This window comes from Leguminivora glycinivorella, chromosome 4 (assembly GCF_023078275.1).
Source record: "Leguminivora glycinivorella isolate SPB_JAAS2020 chromosome 4, LegGlyc_1.1, whole genome shotgun sequence".
Taxonomy (NCBI): Eukaryota; Metazoa; Arthropoda; class Insecta; order Lepidoptera; family Tortricidae; genus Leguminivora; species Leguminivora glycinivorella.
The window spans coordinates 24857759-24875711 of record NC_062974.1 but is presented as its reverse complement, the minus strand read 5'-3'; the positions used below and the strand labels follow the sequence as shown (position 1 = coordinate 24875711).

Below are 17953 nucleotides of genomic sequence, written 5' to 3'. Positions count from 1 at the left end.
ATGGTTTTAAATAAATATTACAAATACAACAGCTTAAAAATTATTTGTACAAGACATTGTCTTGGAGACTATAATTAATTAGCTTTTAGGTAAAAAACTGAAAATTATACAACCATTGCTTACCAGTGTGGTTTTAAATATGGCTCAAACGTCATCTATGACGTATTCGTTTTTGACATTTCATTTGACGCTTCATCGCACATGACAGTGACAGTTCGACAGTTCTGCAGTGTTTCGCATCACTGTAACAGGGTGCAGTGATATGAGTGATTCACTCGAACTTATCAGTATTTAGAATAGTTATTCGCATGAATAACTAACGTTGTGTGCCTTTTTATTTTGTCTTTTTGTTTTAAAAGTTGTGTTTACCGGCGGGATGTTGGGAATGTTTATGTATATGCTTGAAGCGCGGAAGGAGTTGCTGGTGGGGCTGTCATTATCTGTATTGTACATAACCTATTATCTAGTGGAAGTAGTCAAGGTAAAATCCATTATCTTAATAGTATTAAGCCCTCGCCTTGCATTGCGTCCCTCGGGTATCGATTGACACTAACACTTGAGGTGTACGAACTTTCTTATTAGTTTCTTATTAAACTGAAAATTTAGAAGTTCTTGTAAAATACGGTTACATTTTCAGTGGTTAGTGCTTCATTGCTGCCCACGCTTTCCTGTATTAATTCAGTTATCAATATAATACAATTACAATACTTATCAGCAATAAAAAAGTTCAGGAACATTCCAAACTGATGGTTTATAACATAACATTCTTTAGATTACAATTTTCATACATTAGTACTATATTGTACAAGTACAGAAGGCCCACGCTTTGATGTTCACGAAATGCCGCCGTTTTAAATAGGGAATATTACCTAGGATTAAAACAATATACTCACATACAATTTACAATTCAAGTCTTATTTCAGCAATATAATTTATATATTTTTGTTCAAGTTCCAACATTCAAGCCTTATTGAACTTTTCCGTGGGACTTAATCAGTGATCTGTGTAAGAATGATGGTTTTATTTTATTCAATATGTCTATTTAAGTAAGTATTATTAGCCATTCCACACGCGAACATTAAAAAAACCTCGCGACGTAAAGTAACAATAGACAATTTTATTTTGTACTTGTATACATAGTATAATACTGAAATACTGAAAAAGCTCCGAATTAGGAATCTTAATGTTGTATTTTAATTAAGGAATAATTATAAATTTTTTACATAATTTATTGAATGTGAATTTGATGTATGTAACAAAACCATTTTTTTTAACATATTTTGTGCAAGTTCTTTTTTAGAATAATCTACAGGATTAGGCTATGCTTTCTTTTTACAGATTAGAGACTAATTAATGAATATAAATACAATACATAAGTATTAAATCATGTAATTTAGTACACAATTACACATACATCAAGGGTTTACTGGTGAAACCTGATAAGTTGAGAAAACTGGTTTTTGAAATTACCTATTTTATTACCTACATTCCTACATTGGCATAATCTCTAATAATAGCTAATATAAAATTTAATCATTTACTTCTAAAATAAGTATCTCATAAAATATCTGTTCATATTTAATAGGTTTTTTAACCTTTTCCTAATTTTCTCTAAATAAAATATGATGTATGAATTAAAATAATATGCTGTAAGTACTTAATGAATTTTGAAACTAAAACCATTTTCAAGCGGGATAGTAGGGACGAAATCAAAAATAAAAAACAAAAAATGGAAAAAAAAGAAAAAAACTTGTCTCGTCTGTATTAAACAAGACCCATCAATTGTCAATTGTTGATAGAGAAAGAAAAACATATTTCAATTCACGATTTAAATGTCACCCTGTGTATTTGTACATATAGTATACACTACATACTTTTACATAGTTATTTATAAAAAAAAAGTTTTGGAGTTTTTTTTTTTCTTTCATATTTTTTTGAGTGAGAGGTTTTTTGCAAAACATTATAGTCTCTAAATAGGGTCAGGAATACACTGTTAAAACCTTTCGGGTTAAATAGGCCCACATTGTATATTAATACAAATATCACATAATGTAATTTATACACATACATTGAGTACATACACAAGCTTAGACTGTGTGCTAGGAACACTCCTCTTTCATATATTTGATCACAATCACAAGTGTCCAAGATGTGATAAAGCGACGAATTGTCGTGATTTTTTAAGTGGAGATAGTTGAAGGTATGGAAAGTGATATAGGCTTTGTCTCTTCCTAACCCCCTACTTCCCTAAAATGGGGATTGGAAGTTTGTATGGATAATTCCGCAATTTTCGAATTTAACGCGAGCGAAGCCGCGGGCGAAAGCTAGTGATCTTATAAAATGTAATTTTATTACTTCATTCTTAGGCCAATAGTACACTATCATATGTTTGTCATAGAAATATGATCATAGCCAACATGCTGTCCTTTTTAGGGTTCCGTACCAAAAAGGTACAACAGGAACCCTTATGGTGCAACTCTGTCCGTCTGTCTGTCCGTCTGTCACATTCCTAAATATCTCGAGAACTACTAATGCTATCAACTTGAAATTTAGAATAGTTGTGAACATTGTAAACCTCTACAAATAGAAAGTGTAATTTTTTTAAATATATTAATTTTAATTGTAGAAAATGGCCAAAATGAAAGGGGGGCAAACTGTAAATTTCAAGTTACTAGGTCAAGTGGGGTATCGTTGGAAAGAGCTCAAATTGAACGTAAATAAGCTATTTTTTATAATTTTTTTGTTGTGGAAAAATTATGAAATTTTTAGTAAACATTGGTTTTATGCTAAATATTACAGGAAAAATATAATCGTGTTTGTATTTTGAATACTTTTTTTTTAATTCACAAAAAACTTTTCAGATTTTTACTTTCAATTTGGTGGGTAAATTGCGGATGTATATCGTACTTCAAATTAATACGAGATGTTACGTAAACCATCTTCTGTCCAATAAAGTAAAAACTGTTTAAATCGGTTAACATTATAAAGAATTATCCCTGAAAAACCAGGTCGCGCAAATTAGTTAGCAAATTGACCGGGAGATGGCGCTATACACAATAATACTCATTAGTGCCTATACTTTTGTCTTCTAGTCGTCATTAGAGTTATATGAAAATATGAGATTATTTTTACTAGGTAGTTTGAAAGAAAGTTTGTACGGAACCCTCGGTGGGCGAGTCCGACTCGCACTTGGCCGGTTTTTTTTTTCATGTTGAAGAAAAAGAGAGGCATACAGACCTATGATCATATTTTTATGACAAACATATGATAGTGGACTATCAGCCTTACAGCATTGACTATAATCTCTAATAATAGCTAATAAAATACGTCACTGTCACTGTTTGCACAGCTGATTGGTGATAATGAGTTGTCGAAAATTGAAGGTTTCTCTTTAACTACTCAACTGAGTAATTAATAGGTATTTAAACTCGAAATAAGTTTATAGTTTTAAATTAAAAATGGACTAAATGAATGTTGAAATCAATCTTCAATGTACTTATAACCATTTTCAAATAGAGTAAGGTTCAATTTCCTGTAAAACAGCCATACTTTACTGCTATGAATTTAAAATTCAACTGGCAATTTATAGTTCATTAGCACCTAATAGGTTGCATATATATATATACACTAACCTCCTTATTCATAAAAAAGTTATTCAACTCATTAGTTAAAAAGTGTTTTGTCCCTTTCTCACAAATACATAAGTCAACATGACAGAAAGGGACAAAACAAAAGGTTAGTAAAGTGTAAAAGTATCTATTGACTTTTAAATCTTTTCTACAGAGGCCTTTACTAGTATGCGGTCCAGGAGCACTACGGTCACTACTCGAGCAAGATGTGCCCCTACTACAAACACCGTACTGGCCAACCCCATGGTGCGTGGAAGCACGCTTGCAAACTGTCCTGGGGTCTATACTGCGCTCACTATTGCTGCCACACGCGCGGTATCGCCGTGAGGTATGTTCTAGATTAGACATTAGCCACTTCTCTAGACAGTTGTGCTGCTACTACAAACACCGTACTGGCCAACCCGATGGTGCGTGGAGGCACGCTTGCAAACTGTCCTGGGGTCTATACTGCGCTCACTATTGCTGCCACACGCGCGGTATCGCCGTGAGGTATGTTCTAGATTAGACATTAGCCACTTCTCAAGACAGTTGTGCTGCTACTACAAACACCGTACTGGCCAACCCCATGGTGCGTGGAAGCACGCTTGCAAACTGTCCTGGGGTCTATACTGCGCTCACTATTGCTGCCACACGCGCGGTATCGCCGTGAGGTATGTTCTAGATTAGACATTAGCCACTTCTCAAGACAGTTGTGCTGCTACTACAAACACCGTACTGGTCAACCCCATGGTGCGTGGAAGCACGCTTGCAAACTGTCCTGGGGTCTACACTGCGCTCACTATTGCTGCCACACGCGCGGTATCGCCGTGAGGTATGTTCTAGATTAGACATTAGCCACTTCTCTAGACAGTTGTACTGCTACTACAAACACCGTACTGGCCAACCCCATGGTGCGTGGAAGCACGCTTGCAAACTGTCATGGGGTCTATACTGCGCTCACTATTGCTGCCACACGCGCGGTATTGCCGTGAGGTATGTTCTAGATTAGACATTAGCCACTTCTCTAGACAGTTGTGCTGCTACTACAAACACCGTACTGGCGAACCCCATGGTGCGTGGAAGCACGCTTGCAGACTGTCCTGGGGTCTATACTGCGCTCACTATTGCTGCCACACGCGCGGTATCGCCGTGAGGTATGTTCTAGATTAGACATTAGCCACTTCTCAAGACAATTGTGTTGCTACTACAAACACCGTACTGGCCAACCCCATGGTGCGTGGAAGCACGCTTGCAGACTGTCCTGGGGTCTATACTGCGCTCACTATTGCTGTCACACGCGCGTTATCGCCGTGAGGTAATGTATAATTGTATACTTACATCAATAGGTTAACCTTTTAACCGCTGTAGGTCTGGTATACAATGTCCAACTCATTTAACTGCAGTACGATAGTGATAAATAAGACTAAACTAAACTTTGTACCGGCGATACGACCACGCTAGATGCAGAATGAAGTGTTTAATAGGTTAAAGTCGCTTTTTGAACAAAATGAGGACCGGGAGAAAAATATGAAAATGAATATGTATGTACTAGAGATGGGCCGAATATTCGGTAAATATTCGGTATTCGGCAAGTTTTTCAATGTTCGTATTCGGCCGAATAATTCGGTTGCATTGCCGAATATTTACCGAATAAACAAAGTAAATAACTAATGAAGATCTTACGTATTCCATTGGATAATAAGCTCCTATTTTAGTAGCTTTCTAAGGAACTACTAAAAAGAGATAATTATGCGTCAAAATATAAATACAATTGTTTTGTAAAAAAGTTAAAAAAACCGTAGTTTAAGAGTTCAGAAGAGTTCAAAGTTGTTTTAACTAAATTTAGTTATCCACAAAATCATAAGAACATAATGTAACCATTATCAATCATTTAATAGTTTTAATCTCAACCTCCGCTTTAAAAATATGGCGTAACCGAATATTCGGCCGAATGTTCGGTTCGGTAAGAGCTGAACCGAATGTTCGGCCGAATATTCGTATTCGGCAAAGTCCATATTCGGCCCATCTCTAGTATGTACCTACTTGTAGGAGGTATCAGTGGCGGCTGGTGAAAATTTCTGCTAAGCAACACTGACCAAAAAGAAACCCACCTTCACATTAGGTACTTTACTAGTAACCAATTTTAGGCAAGCCGGTGGGAATCGGCTTGTATGGATCAGCCGCTGCTGGGAGGTATTTAAAGTACCTAATACACTAGTTTCTTATAATGTAATAGTAACATTAGTAACAGTATCATACGTTATAACCTAACCACAAAATTAAAATTTTGAAAAAACCCCCGACCGCGACATAGTGGACCGATTTTCATGAAACATGGCTAAGAACACTCCCGACTAACTCAGCTTTCAAACAAAAAAAACTAAATCGAAATCGGTTCACCCGTTCGGGAGCTACGGTGCCACAGACAGACACACACACAGACAAACAGACAGACAGACAGACAGACACGTCAAACTTATAACACCCCGTCGTTTTTGCGTCGGGGGTTAAAAACGGACGACATGCTATTATGGAAATTTAGTATTGTTTGTATGCTCGATTAGTTATGTACCTACATACATAATATGTACCTACACATTATGTATGTCATTGTATTACTTTCATGCAAAATAGATCTGTACATTACTTTGACCGCCCAATGTTACGTCCAAGCAATTTCGTATTTATATATAAGTAGATAGTTATACTATAGGTTAAATACATAGTATAACTACCTACTTATATATAAATACGAAATTGCTTGGACGTAACATTGGGCGGTCAAAGTAATGTACAGATCTATTTTGCATGAAAGTAATACACTATACTATAGGTTAAATACATAGTTCGTTTAAGGATACGCTGGACGTTATTACGTCAGGTACTTCGAAAACAAGTGGACATACATAGTGTCTTGAGTCGACGCTGGATAGGGTGGACGCACGCTCGCCCGCTCCGCTGCACGCCCCGCTAAACGCCCCGCTCCGAGCGTCCACTCAGGGCTTACACGGAGAGAGGTGAAAGGTAAAATAATGTTAATTAATCGCGTTCGACCTGTATGTGACTTTAAATATGTGTACAAAGCGCGAGAACTTAAAGTGTTATACTGAGAGAGACTTTGATGACTGTCAGGCCATCCTCGGACATTTAAGCCATTTTAGTTTGGTAATGACGAAACCCACGTCTAGCACCTTGGTGCGATGACGGATCTCGGCATTCCTCACCCGATCTTGAATCTTGATACCGAGCATGGCGCGCTCCATGGCTCTCTGTGCAACTCGGATCTTATGCACAGCCTTTTTAGTGAGCGTCCATGTTTCGGCACCGTAGGTCAAGTTACGGTTGCGGTTGATTTACTACTTTGGTTGAATAGGAACTAAACCTAAGTCTTAACTTTTTACAAGAGCGTTTAGAGTGAGATCATATTTTATTTTATCCTATTGAACGCCACGCCTTTTATGAGTCTCATTGTGAACCTTGCAATGAGCGAAGGTTGACCTTGGTCTGTAGCGGCGTATCAGTGCCATCTTTGATGGATCTCAATGAGTTACAGCCTGGCAAAAAACAGTAGAAAATAGTTTTTTTTAAATTAAATGGCTTCAGTCCATTATTGGGACTATTTCGCCAGTGTCAAGGTGATATGAGCTAATATTAATTAGTCATTTTGGTACGGCAAGTACGACAGTGCACGGTGAGTTAGCACTTGTAAATTGATAGCTAGATTTTACAAGAGCGCGTGGAATACCGGCCGTTGACGACAAAAAAGAGGCTAAACGCGTTTCGAGATTAATTCTTCATCAGCTTCTCACTACAACATTAGTTTACTGCATAATAAGCTATCGATATTAGTTACACTTTAAACAACATTAATGAGCAAAAGATAAAGAAATTATTCACGACACGAGACCGCTAAATGGCGCTCGAACCGGAAGTCGAGTAGAAAATAATAGGGGCGCCACGGTCTTAGTAAACCGCTTTGCATGTGGCAACTATTTTGACACTTCTGTGTGAGAAAAGTACCTAGGTGTTGCTAGGATAAAAAAATCCGTTTCTGCTCTTTTTAACCCCCGACGCAAAAACGAAGGGGTGTTATAAGTTTGACGTGTCTGTCTGTCTGTCTGTGTGTCTGTCTGTATGTGTCATCGTAGCTCCCGAACGGATGAACCGATTTTGATATAGTTGTTTTTGTCGGTGAGCTGAGCTAGTCGGGAGTGTTCTTAGCCATGTTTCATGAAAATCGGTCTACTATGTCGCGGTCGGGGGTTTTTTCAAAATTTTAATTTTGCGGTTAGTTTGCCAAGCTGTAAATTACCGTTTCAGTCAAGTTTTTTTTTTACATTTGGACAAAGCAATTCTGTATGACAACTTATTTTGTTCCAGGTCTTAAGGCTAGCAGACGGCGGGCAAGTAGCCCTAGACTGGCTTGAGAACTCAGCAGGCCCCGGCGCGCCAATATTACTAGTGCTGCCGGGTCTAACAGGCGGGTCACAGGCGGATTATGTGCGCGCACTATGCGCCGCTGCAAGGCAGCTCGGCGCGCAAGCTGTCGTGTTCCATTATAGGGGCCTAGGCGGGATTGAACTCACGGTAACTATGTCTATATATCGTCACTACTTTTAAAAAAACTTGTATCTTCGTCTGTCAATGAAAAAAAAATTGTAGTAAGTATGTATGGAATGTATATAGACTTACTCCGTTTTAACTTTGAGGAGCAGCGTGAGATACGAGATTTTTTCAAAGTAGTGACGATATGCATCTGTAGTCCTGTGTGTCTTAGTGTGCCAGTATTACTAGTATTGCCGAGTCTAACAGGCGGGTCACAGGCGGATTATGTGCGCACACTATGCGCCGCTGCGAGACAGCTTGGCGCGCAAGCTGTTGTGTTCCATTATAGGGGACTAGGCGGGATTAAGCTCACGGTAAGTATACGCGGTCTTTATGTAAGTACCTGTAGCTTTAAGATAAGAATATCTGGGCAACCGAGCTTCGCTCGGTTCTGTTTCGTATCCTTGACATGTGTCGCCATCTAGTTCAAAAATGAATAGTACCTACATCGAGCGAAAGAATTCTCAGCCTTAACAACACAACTACTCCACACGAGATGGCGCGCATTTCGCCACAAAAACTCAAATAGTGTATTTTTCTATTCGTTTTAGCCTTGACCTGTGTCGCCATCTAGTGTTTGCAATAAATAGTACTTACATCAACCGAAAGAATTCTGTCTTAACAGTATAACTACTGCACACGAGATGGCGCGCGAAGAAAAACGCATGAAAACTCGAAAATTCGCGTTTTCCGGGACCTAAGGATAAGTTAGACCGATTTTTCACCCCCAAAAACCCCCACATAACAAATTTCTGCGAAATCGTTAGAGCGGTTTCCGAGATCGTCAGTGTAAATAAAGATATATATAAATAAATAAATATACAAGAATTGCTCGTTTAAAAGTATAAGATATCTCAGCGGGTCTTTGTGTGCCAGTATTACTAGTACTGCCGGGGTCTAACAGGCGGATTATGTGCGCGCACTATGCGCCGCTGCTAGGCAACTCGGCGCGCAAGCTGTCGTGTTCCACTATAAGGGACTAGGCGGGATTAAGCTCACGGTAACTGTCTTTATATATGCAACTGTAGTCCTATGCATAGGTATCTCAGTGGGTCTTTGTGTGCCAGTATTACTAGAATTGCCGGGTTTAATAGGCGGGTCGCAAGCAGATTATGTGCGCGCACTATGCGCCGCTGCGAGGCAGCTCGGCGCGCAAGCTGTCGTGTTCCATTATAGGGGACTAGGCGGGATCAAGCTCACGGTAAATTTTTTCTTCTCTCTTCTTTTTCGTGTGTTCATTTAGGATCTGACAATCACTTTTGAACTTCAATAACCTTCAAAAGGATGGTTGGATTGGAGTGTTTTAGTAACCAACTCAAAACAGAAAGGGTACTTAAACTCAAATGTCATATTTCACTGTTTCGTTGACGCAGCGACCCGAAGTGGGTTTTACTTAGCCTACTTAGACAATATCGCCAATGAATCTTATCTGTGCAATCGGACGCTATTGAGGCACTTGAAAGTCCACAGGTCATAATAAACCTCTTATCTAAGGTACTAAGCTCTCTTGGCTCACTGTTATCTTCCATCCTCTACAAATGGTGGAGCTAGCAAAGTCGTAGCCTCGCTCACTTCTTTCAAATTACAAAAGTAGATTGTATATTGTTTATTATACAATCATTTTGACATTTATATAGTTAAACTATATTAAACCTACAGTTTCCTTAATTAGTTACAAATACGATAGCTTATTTCATATAAGAGGTACTTACAATTAATCAGTAAATATCTAAGTTGCAGTGCAACTAAGTATAATGGTACAGTTAAGGTTGCAAAACTACCTATTAGTACTTTAATTATTATTTTTCGAACCAACTTAACCAATATTGTTAATTTGAACTAATAATTACTATTTAAACGCTTTCTTGACACCATCTATCGAGCAATTAAATATATCGACTTCAGATAATTTCGAATTGTTATTAGATTGTCTTTTGTTTACAGACACCGCGCCTATACTGCGCCGTAAGCCACGAGGATTTAGCCGAAGTGGTGAACGCCGTGTCCGAACGGGCCGGGGACGCGCCTGTCTTGGCTGTTGGTGTGTCTCTAGGGGGACTTATACTGGGACAGTACTTGGCAGCAGCGGGTGACCAGGCTAGAGTACACGCGGCGTTGGTTGTGTCTTCACCGCTAGACGTTGAACGAGGTGAGTCTCTTGTATAGGCTACCTATAGAAGTGGCAAGGGGTGATGTACCAGTCTTGGACGTTTGTGTCCTTAAGGAGGACATACTGGGACAGTACTTGGTAGCAGCGGGAGACCAGGCTTAGAGTGCACGCGGCGTTGGTTGTATCTTCACCGCTTAATGTTGAACGAGGTAAGTCCCTTGCTATATATAGAGGCCAGTAGGCTTGTGCCGTTTCGTTCGTTGATCGGAGCGCTCCGATCTCGTTCAATCGCTCCCACGAACTAGTTCGCTCTTTTAGGTCTTTTGCTCATTTAGTTCAGCCAGACCAGCGACCACTGCGGTCGGAAAGATCAGAACGTATGGGACCGAATAGTGTCAAAATGATACGCATAGTCCGCAGATAGTAACATTCCGGGCCCAAAGGTTGTAAGTAACCGAAGTTTAATATGAAAACTTGACGTTTTTTTGTTGCTCTGCTAAGTAGCTCTCGCTCTCGGTCGGCGCAGTCACACACTCGTTCTCGATCCAAACCGCTCGCGCTCGCCGATCCTATACTGAACTAAATGAGCAAAGACCGATTCTCAGAGCACGGAAAGATTCAGTTAATTTCGGTCATTGATGGGATTTTATTCCTAACAGTTCACAGTTCGTGAACGACACAAGCCTAGAGGCCAGTTATAGAAGTAACGCAGTCTTCGAGTCGAGTCAGTCGAGGAGGACTAATACTGGAACCACACCTCGGACACTGGCGATCAAATATATAAAAGAGGCGCGTTCCTAGCACACAGTCTCAGCTCGTGTAGGTGAACTCGTACCTACTATGTTTGTATGAGTGAAATATGACAGGTCGACTGTCCGAGTTTTTGACAGGCGGTAACTGTGAGATAACCGAGAGGGGGTAGGCAAAGTGCCGCTTACCCCCTCTCGGTTAGCTGGAGTGGTGGGTAGCGGGGAGCGGGAGTGGCCATACTGTACGACAGTACTCTTTATTATACTGTGCTGAGACAGTGCAGTACGTATCATGTAGAAGCCGTTTTTGAGAGGTGACTCGCTAGTCTTAGCGGTTGGTGTGTCCTTGGACTCCTTGGGCACAGTATAATCCTTGGGCGAATATTCCTATTATATTTATTATGTTGAGTGAGGTGAGTTGACGACGAGACAGTGACATTGACGTTGGTTATTCTCTCACAAAGCAGTTTAACGAAGTTAGACTACGAGTATAGAGACCTATCATCATTTGTTTCGAATATCCTAATATGTATTTGCACTTGTATCCTATGAATGAATTTGCAAGCAATGAGTTCGTAAATAGACGTTTATGTAAATAAAGCGAGCCCGTATTTTGGCGCTATCGTACTGACCCCTACATTGTCAAATAAGTACGGTCAAGGACAAAGTAGTGTCTGTGCGGAAAATTGAATATGTCAACACGGTTGTTAGTCCATAGGTGCCTATTGTTGAGCGTGATAAATAAACCGTTTTTTTGCGTTTCGGTTTTAATAATAAGTAGGTACATATTTATACAGAACGGAAATAAATATGTATGGCTATAAAAACGAAAAAAGATAATCACTCCCGTGTAAAAAAAAAGAGACACGGCGATGTTTATAGTTACTCGCTTGGGAGCTATCAAAATCGCATGTCATCTTTTTATTTGTACGGGAGTGCTTATCTTTTGTCGTTTTTGCTACTGAATTAATAACTTCCAATCTGTTTAGTTACAGTTTAAGAATCGGAAATAAATATGTATGTGGAAACTGGACAGGAAGAAATGTGTCGCTTAACTTCAAACTTGGGTAAATCCATTCTCCTTTAATCCCTGGAACGCCGTTGTCAAAAATTTGCTACTGAATTAATAACTTCCAATCTGTTTAGTTACAGTTTAAATTATCTGGGACAGATCTGGAACAAGGGGCGCTTGAGGAGTAAAGGTTGACTATATAAAAAAATGTAATATAATCTGAAAGCTAATCAACCTTATAGCAGAATGGATTTACCCAGTTTTGAAGTTAAGCGACACAAATATCGGTCGTACTGCTTCCGTGTGCCACGCGTGTAAACCGTCTTTGAAACCAAAACTTTGACTTCACATCTCTTACCAAACTATAAAATAATAAAAAAAGAATTTCCAAAATAATTTACCAATTTAGTCCTTGTAAAATCATATCACAACAATGTTACGACATGTTTTTCTTTTATTTTCTTAATCAGTATTTGTTTTCTTCCCCACAGGTTCAGAATGTATGGAGCGCGGCCTAAACGCCCTCCTCTCCCGTCACATGGCTCGTAACCTCCGTCGCACCGTCTGCTCCCACTCCCTAGTAACAGCCGGATCTGATGAGCACGCTCGTGTAGAGAACGCTACATCGGTCCGGGCGTTTGACGCGGCCTTTACTACCCGCCATTTTGGATTTGGAAGCGTCGAAGCGTATTACCGCGCGGCTACGTTGAGAGACAAGTTAGGAGCTGTTAGAGTGCCGTTGCTGTGTTTATGTGCTGCTGATGATCCGTTTCAGGTATTTTATCTTTATAATATCATTTATAGTCAACTCTAGTATTGTTAGACCGTCTTCCACTCCCTAGTAACAGCCAGCTTTGACGAACACGCTCGTGTAGAGAACGCTACATCGGTCCGCGCGTTTGACGCGGCCTTTACTACCCGCCATTTTGGATTTCGAAGCGTCGAAGCGTATTACCGCGCGGCTACGTTGAGAGACAAGTTAGGAGCGGTTAGGGTTCCGTTGCTGTGTTTATGTGCTGCTGATGATCCGTTTCAGGTATTTTATCTTTATTATATCATTTTATAGTCAACTCAAGTATTGTTAGACCGTCTTCCACTCCCTAGTAACAGCCAGCGTTGACGAACACGCTCGTGTAGAGAACGCTACATCGGTCCGCGCGTTTGACGCGGCCTTTACTACCCGCCATTTTGGATTTGGAAGCGTCGAAGCGTATTACCGCGCGGCTACGTTGAGAGACAAGTTAGGAGCGGTTAGGGTTCCATTGCTGTGTTTATGTGCTGCTGATGATCCTTTTCAGGTATTATATTGTTTTTCTATATCATTTATAGCCTAGTATTGGTAGACTGTCTTCCACTGTCTAGTGACAGGATCCGACGACCAAACTAAAGTAGAGAATGCTACATCAGTTAAAGCATTTGACTCGGCATTTATGACTTATTGTCTTTGAATTACGGTAATTAGACTAGTCAAGCTAAAATGTTATTATTTAAATAGGCTTACAATAAGCACTTTTAAATCGTCAACAATGTACAATTATCATCTTATTCTTAGTATGTATGTACTATAGACTTCGTCGGCGATTGCGATCAAATGAACCTGTGCTCGAAATACTCAATGAAAAATTTATCTTTTTCTAAATACCTATTGGAAAAAAATGTGCGGTCAAACTGCGCGTGCTACAGACACCAGTGTCTACGAAATATATAATGCTACGCATGAATTGTGAGTGTGTTTGGTAAAGCGTCCCTCTACTTACTTTTTACTTGGGAGATTTACTTATATCTTTATATGAATAAACTGACAAAGCGACTTTATAGCAATCGAGAAAGTGGGACGTTTTTCCGTGCTCACACGATTAATCATCCCCTTCTGAGATCGACCGTTTAATAAAATATGACTGCTTCTAAACAATGCTTTTTTTTATTTCCAGCCGCTCGAAGTCCTCCCGCTAGCCGAAGTCGCCGCCTCCAAGGCTGTAGCCTTAGCGGTCCCTGCTCGCGGCGGGCACATAGGCTTCCTAGAAGGCTGGTGGCCCGCGGGTCAAGACCAGTACATGGCCCGCGCAGCGTTCCAATACTTCTCCGCTTTACTCCGCAACCCAGCCTTACTCCACACTCCCCCGAAGACCAAGATTGAAGATGAGGAACAAATTGATAAGGCCTGCTGATTGTAGAGGTATATGACAGTATTAAGTACAAAGCCAGGGCGCTGCTTCGTTAGGTATGGGACGGTTTTCTGAAATATTTGAGATGAGACAGGGCGTCATTTGTTTGACGTTTTTGTAAAAATGGCGTCAAGAGTCTAATCACTGCATATAAATATACATTTGTGCCGCTCATTATACAAAATTATAGCAGTCTTGAATCTAGCTTTTGTTAATTCAGTTAGATTTAAATTTCATCGAATCTGGAGTGTGCATCGTAATGGACATTGGGCGGCATGAGGATACATTTTCTTGTAGGTATCTAAATTATAGATACAAATCTTATAATAAAATCTTAAGAGTTTCCGATAATTATTCCAAAATATCCAAATAGGTACCTACTAAACAAATTTTACAACATACACAATAGATTTAAGAATTTTTGCGTAGTTGTATAGACAAAACTTGAAATTAAATATTTACTAAGTGCTTTAAACTAATTGGATATTTTGGAAAATTGAATATTCTAGAATATATTTCAGTAAACCGCTCCCTCGTGCCTTACGGTCGGACCACGACATTACGCTACCCGCTGTCGCTTATCGCTGACGCTCGTAGCTGATATCGTGGCCCGACCTTTAGGGAATTCAGTCTAAAGTTGTACCTAAAATGTTTGTGATATTATTGGGAATTTATATAGATACTTACTCAGAAACACGAGGTTTTACAATGAAATTGTCTTTAAAATTTTAGCTTGACCGTAACAAAATGTTATGCTTTTTCAAGTAGTATAAAAATCAGATGAGCTAGTGATTCTGATTGAAAATAAATAATATAACATTTATTTTAACTAATGCTATTTCAAGGTACAACTTTAAATATAATTGCCTTACGCTTCGTCCAACGAGCTTCGCTCTGAAGTGCCTTTGCTCGACATGTGATATTTTTTGCCGCGGCGGGACACCATCCCGGCTTATAGCGTCCCCCAAACGCTTCGCAGTTACTGTTGCAACGAGAGTTTAGCGTTACGAAAAACGCTTACGATAATATCGTTATCATAGCTAGCTATCTCTATCGCTCTTCCGTATTAGCGCGAGCGAGTCAGACTGCGTTTCCATCGGCGTCGAGCGTCAACGATTGTCATTTCGACTACCGGCAAAAACGTTCACTAGAATTCACCGCGTCATATTTTTGACAGATTATTTTGCTTTGAATATGACAATTGTCAATTATAACTACTTTTTTGTGTACCTACTGCTTCGAGCAACAGGGTCGAAATGAGCCCAAGCGATATTATAACGTATTTTTTTTTTTACACTTATATGTCACTTTATATTTATTTGTTTTGTTCCTATCCTTAATTCCTACTCACTACATATAAAATACTCGTACAATCTGTAATGACGACACACTTACGTAGAAAAATTACACCATACTGTACAAATAATTTTCAATAGCACAATTAAGATTTATTGTGGTTCAATATTCTACTGTTTTTTAGGTAAAGCTAGACTTTATTTTTTATCTTTCCACCATTACGAATTTACCGAACTGTCACGATATATTGTAATCCAATTTCACAAACTCTCGTTGCGACACGTAAAATATCAATTGATTATACTAATTAATATATATTATACAACGATCGTGTTGTGAGCTAAAGTTTTAAAAACCGGTGCTAAATTTAGTGGCTTACTAGACTGACGAAACGTCAATATCAGCACGCGTTAGATTTCTTCAAATCTTTACAATTTCCGTAGTTATTATGAACCAAAGAGCTATTGATTGGAATATCAATAGTTTAAATGGGCCGTCAGATCAGATGTGACAAGTTTTCGCACAATTTGATTAAGTTGTCAATTTAATGAGTGTGAATGTAAAATTAAGTTGATTCGTCGATCCCTTTTAGTCCGATTGGTCAGTAAATCAGTAAGTGCGGACACAAAATACGGCTAAAATTGGTGAGCAAATTGTCAATTTGACTGTCCTGTCTGAACTGGCCTTAAGATCAAAATGCTCCTAGTTTGTCAGCATACTGCCCCATGTTTTATGGCAACTGCAGCGCCATCTAACTGACAAAGTAGAGGGACGAAGTTGTTTTAACACAATCAATGGATCTTTGTTGAACTGTGTAGCCTGTTAAAGTGCAATACCCATACACAAGCTATTTAGGCAGTGGTCTGACCGACGGAGTAAAGCGAGTAGCGTAAAAAACAAAAGTAGTTATTTACCTTATTACTCTGTGATATCGCACTTTTTTAGAACAAACTTGTTTTTATTCATATATCTGTTAATTATGCTTGTTGAAAATAGTCAATTTAGTTATATTTGCTCAGCATTCTACTTTATCAGTCCTTATCTTTAAAAATATTTACAATTAATACAAATATGTACTAAAAAGTACTCGCTAATCGCCTGTCGGACAGGGGCCACATGATTTTTGGAAATTTAGTGACCTAAAAGGTTTAAATCCTGTACGGGTTATAAATTATAATTAGACATAGTTTTGTTAAGTTGTTGTGTTAAATGCTAACAAAAATGTGTGTTTGAAATATCTATTTTACAAGTTGTCGACTCTACTAGATTTTAGATGAGAGAATGACTAGAGTCAGCCCAAGAGAAAGTAGCAATGATTTTGCTGCCTCGCCGGTGCAAATGTTATTTTACACGTCAAACTTCGATGCAATTATGAAGCCCTTCAGACTCAGGGCTATAAAAATGGTTGCAAAATTATCTTGGTCTGACTCTATACATAATTTTGTTTACTTGTTAAAACGTTACACAAAAAATGTGTGTTTGAAATATCTATTTTATAAGTTGTCGATCCTTGATTCGTGAGGTTGACTATGGCACTGGTTCCACCAAGAGTAAGCGATGAGCTAATTATCATTCATGTCCTTTTTAATGCATTCATGTCGATATGGTTATTATCCTGACGTCGATAAAAAATACACAATACACATCATCACTAGGCCAAGAACATAACCTAAAAACAGTTTGCAGATGGATAATTAATATGGTATTTAATATTATCAAAATTGAACGAACGATAGAGAAATGCTAACAGATTCGTTTTGTATTTACAAATTCCCATTTCCTTTTACTAAACTATACACATATAATAGTAAATAAAATATAAATAAATATTAGTTATACTATATATTCAAGTCTTGGGTACTTTCTAGGACACCTTACAGAGATCAATCTAGCCCCAAACTAAGCAAAGCTTGTACTATGGGTGCTAAGCGACGATATACATACTTATATAGATAAATACATACATACATAGAAAACATCCATGATTCAGGAACAAATATTTGTGGTCATCACACAAATAAAGGCCCTTCCCGGGACCTCGGCGTAGCAGGCAGGGTCACTACGCGCTAAGCCAGACCGGTCGTCGACGAAATAGACGCGATGAACTATAAACCGCTCGCAATACAATACAATACAAACCGCTTGTTTGTATTGTATTGCTCTCTCTTTTATTTACACGGGAGCGGCTATCTTTTGTTCGTTTCTATCATAAGTCATCGTTTACTCGCTTTTGGGTGGGACCGTGACTATACCTCGATAGATGGCAGCACCATCTCTCTCGCTATATCGTAATCCTGCAAAAGGATTCATATAGGAGCTGCAAGCACAAATTGCTCGCCCTTGGCGCCTAGCCTTCAAAGATAACATACACTAAAGAAATTTCGACGGGTACCTCGGCGGTCGGGGTG

At 39.0% G+C, this 17953-nt stretch overlaps 1 protein-coding gene across 1 annotated transcript; it reads left to right on the top strand.

The window, feature by feature from the left end:
• The first annotated feature begins 241 nt into the window (after positions 1-241).
• LOC125225534 (protein ABHD1) lies at positions 242-17104 on the top strand. The gene is made up of 6 exons (XM_048129291.1): positions 242-481; positions 3784-3957; positions 7989-8195; positions 10158-10362; positions 12576-12859; positions 14016-17104. Exons 1-6 carry the CDS (start codon positions 377-379, stop codon positions 14250-14252), a joined length of 1212 nt encoding a protein of 403 aa, XP_047985248.1. The 5' UTR covers positions 242-376; the 3' UTR covers positions 14253-17104.
• The last annotated feature ends 849 nt before the right edge of the window (positions 17105-17953 follow it).

Coding starts and splice junctions, on each gene's coding strand:
- LOC125225534 (XM_048129291.1), top strand. CDS start 377: ATGTTGGGAATGTTTATGTATATGCTTGAAGCGCGGAAGGAGTTGCTG. Junction 8,196..10,157: donor TAGGCGGGATTGAACTCACG/GTAACTATGTCT, acceptor TTTTGTTTACAG/ACACCGCGCCTATACTGCGC. Junction 10,363..12,575: donor ACCGCTAGACGTTGAACGAG/GTGAGTCTCTTG, acceptor TCTTCCCCACAG/GTTCAGAATGTATGGAGCGC.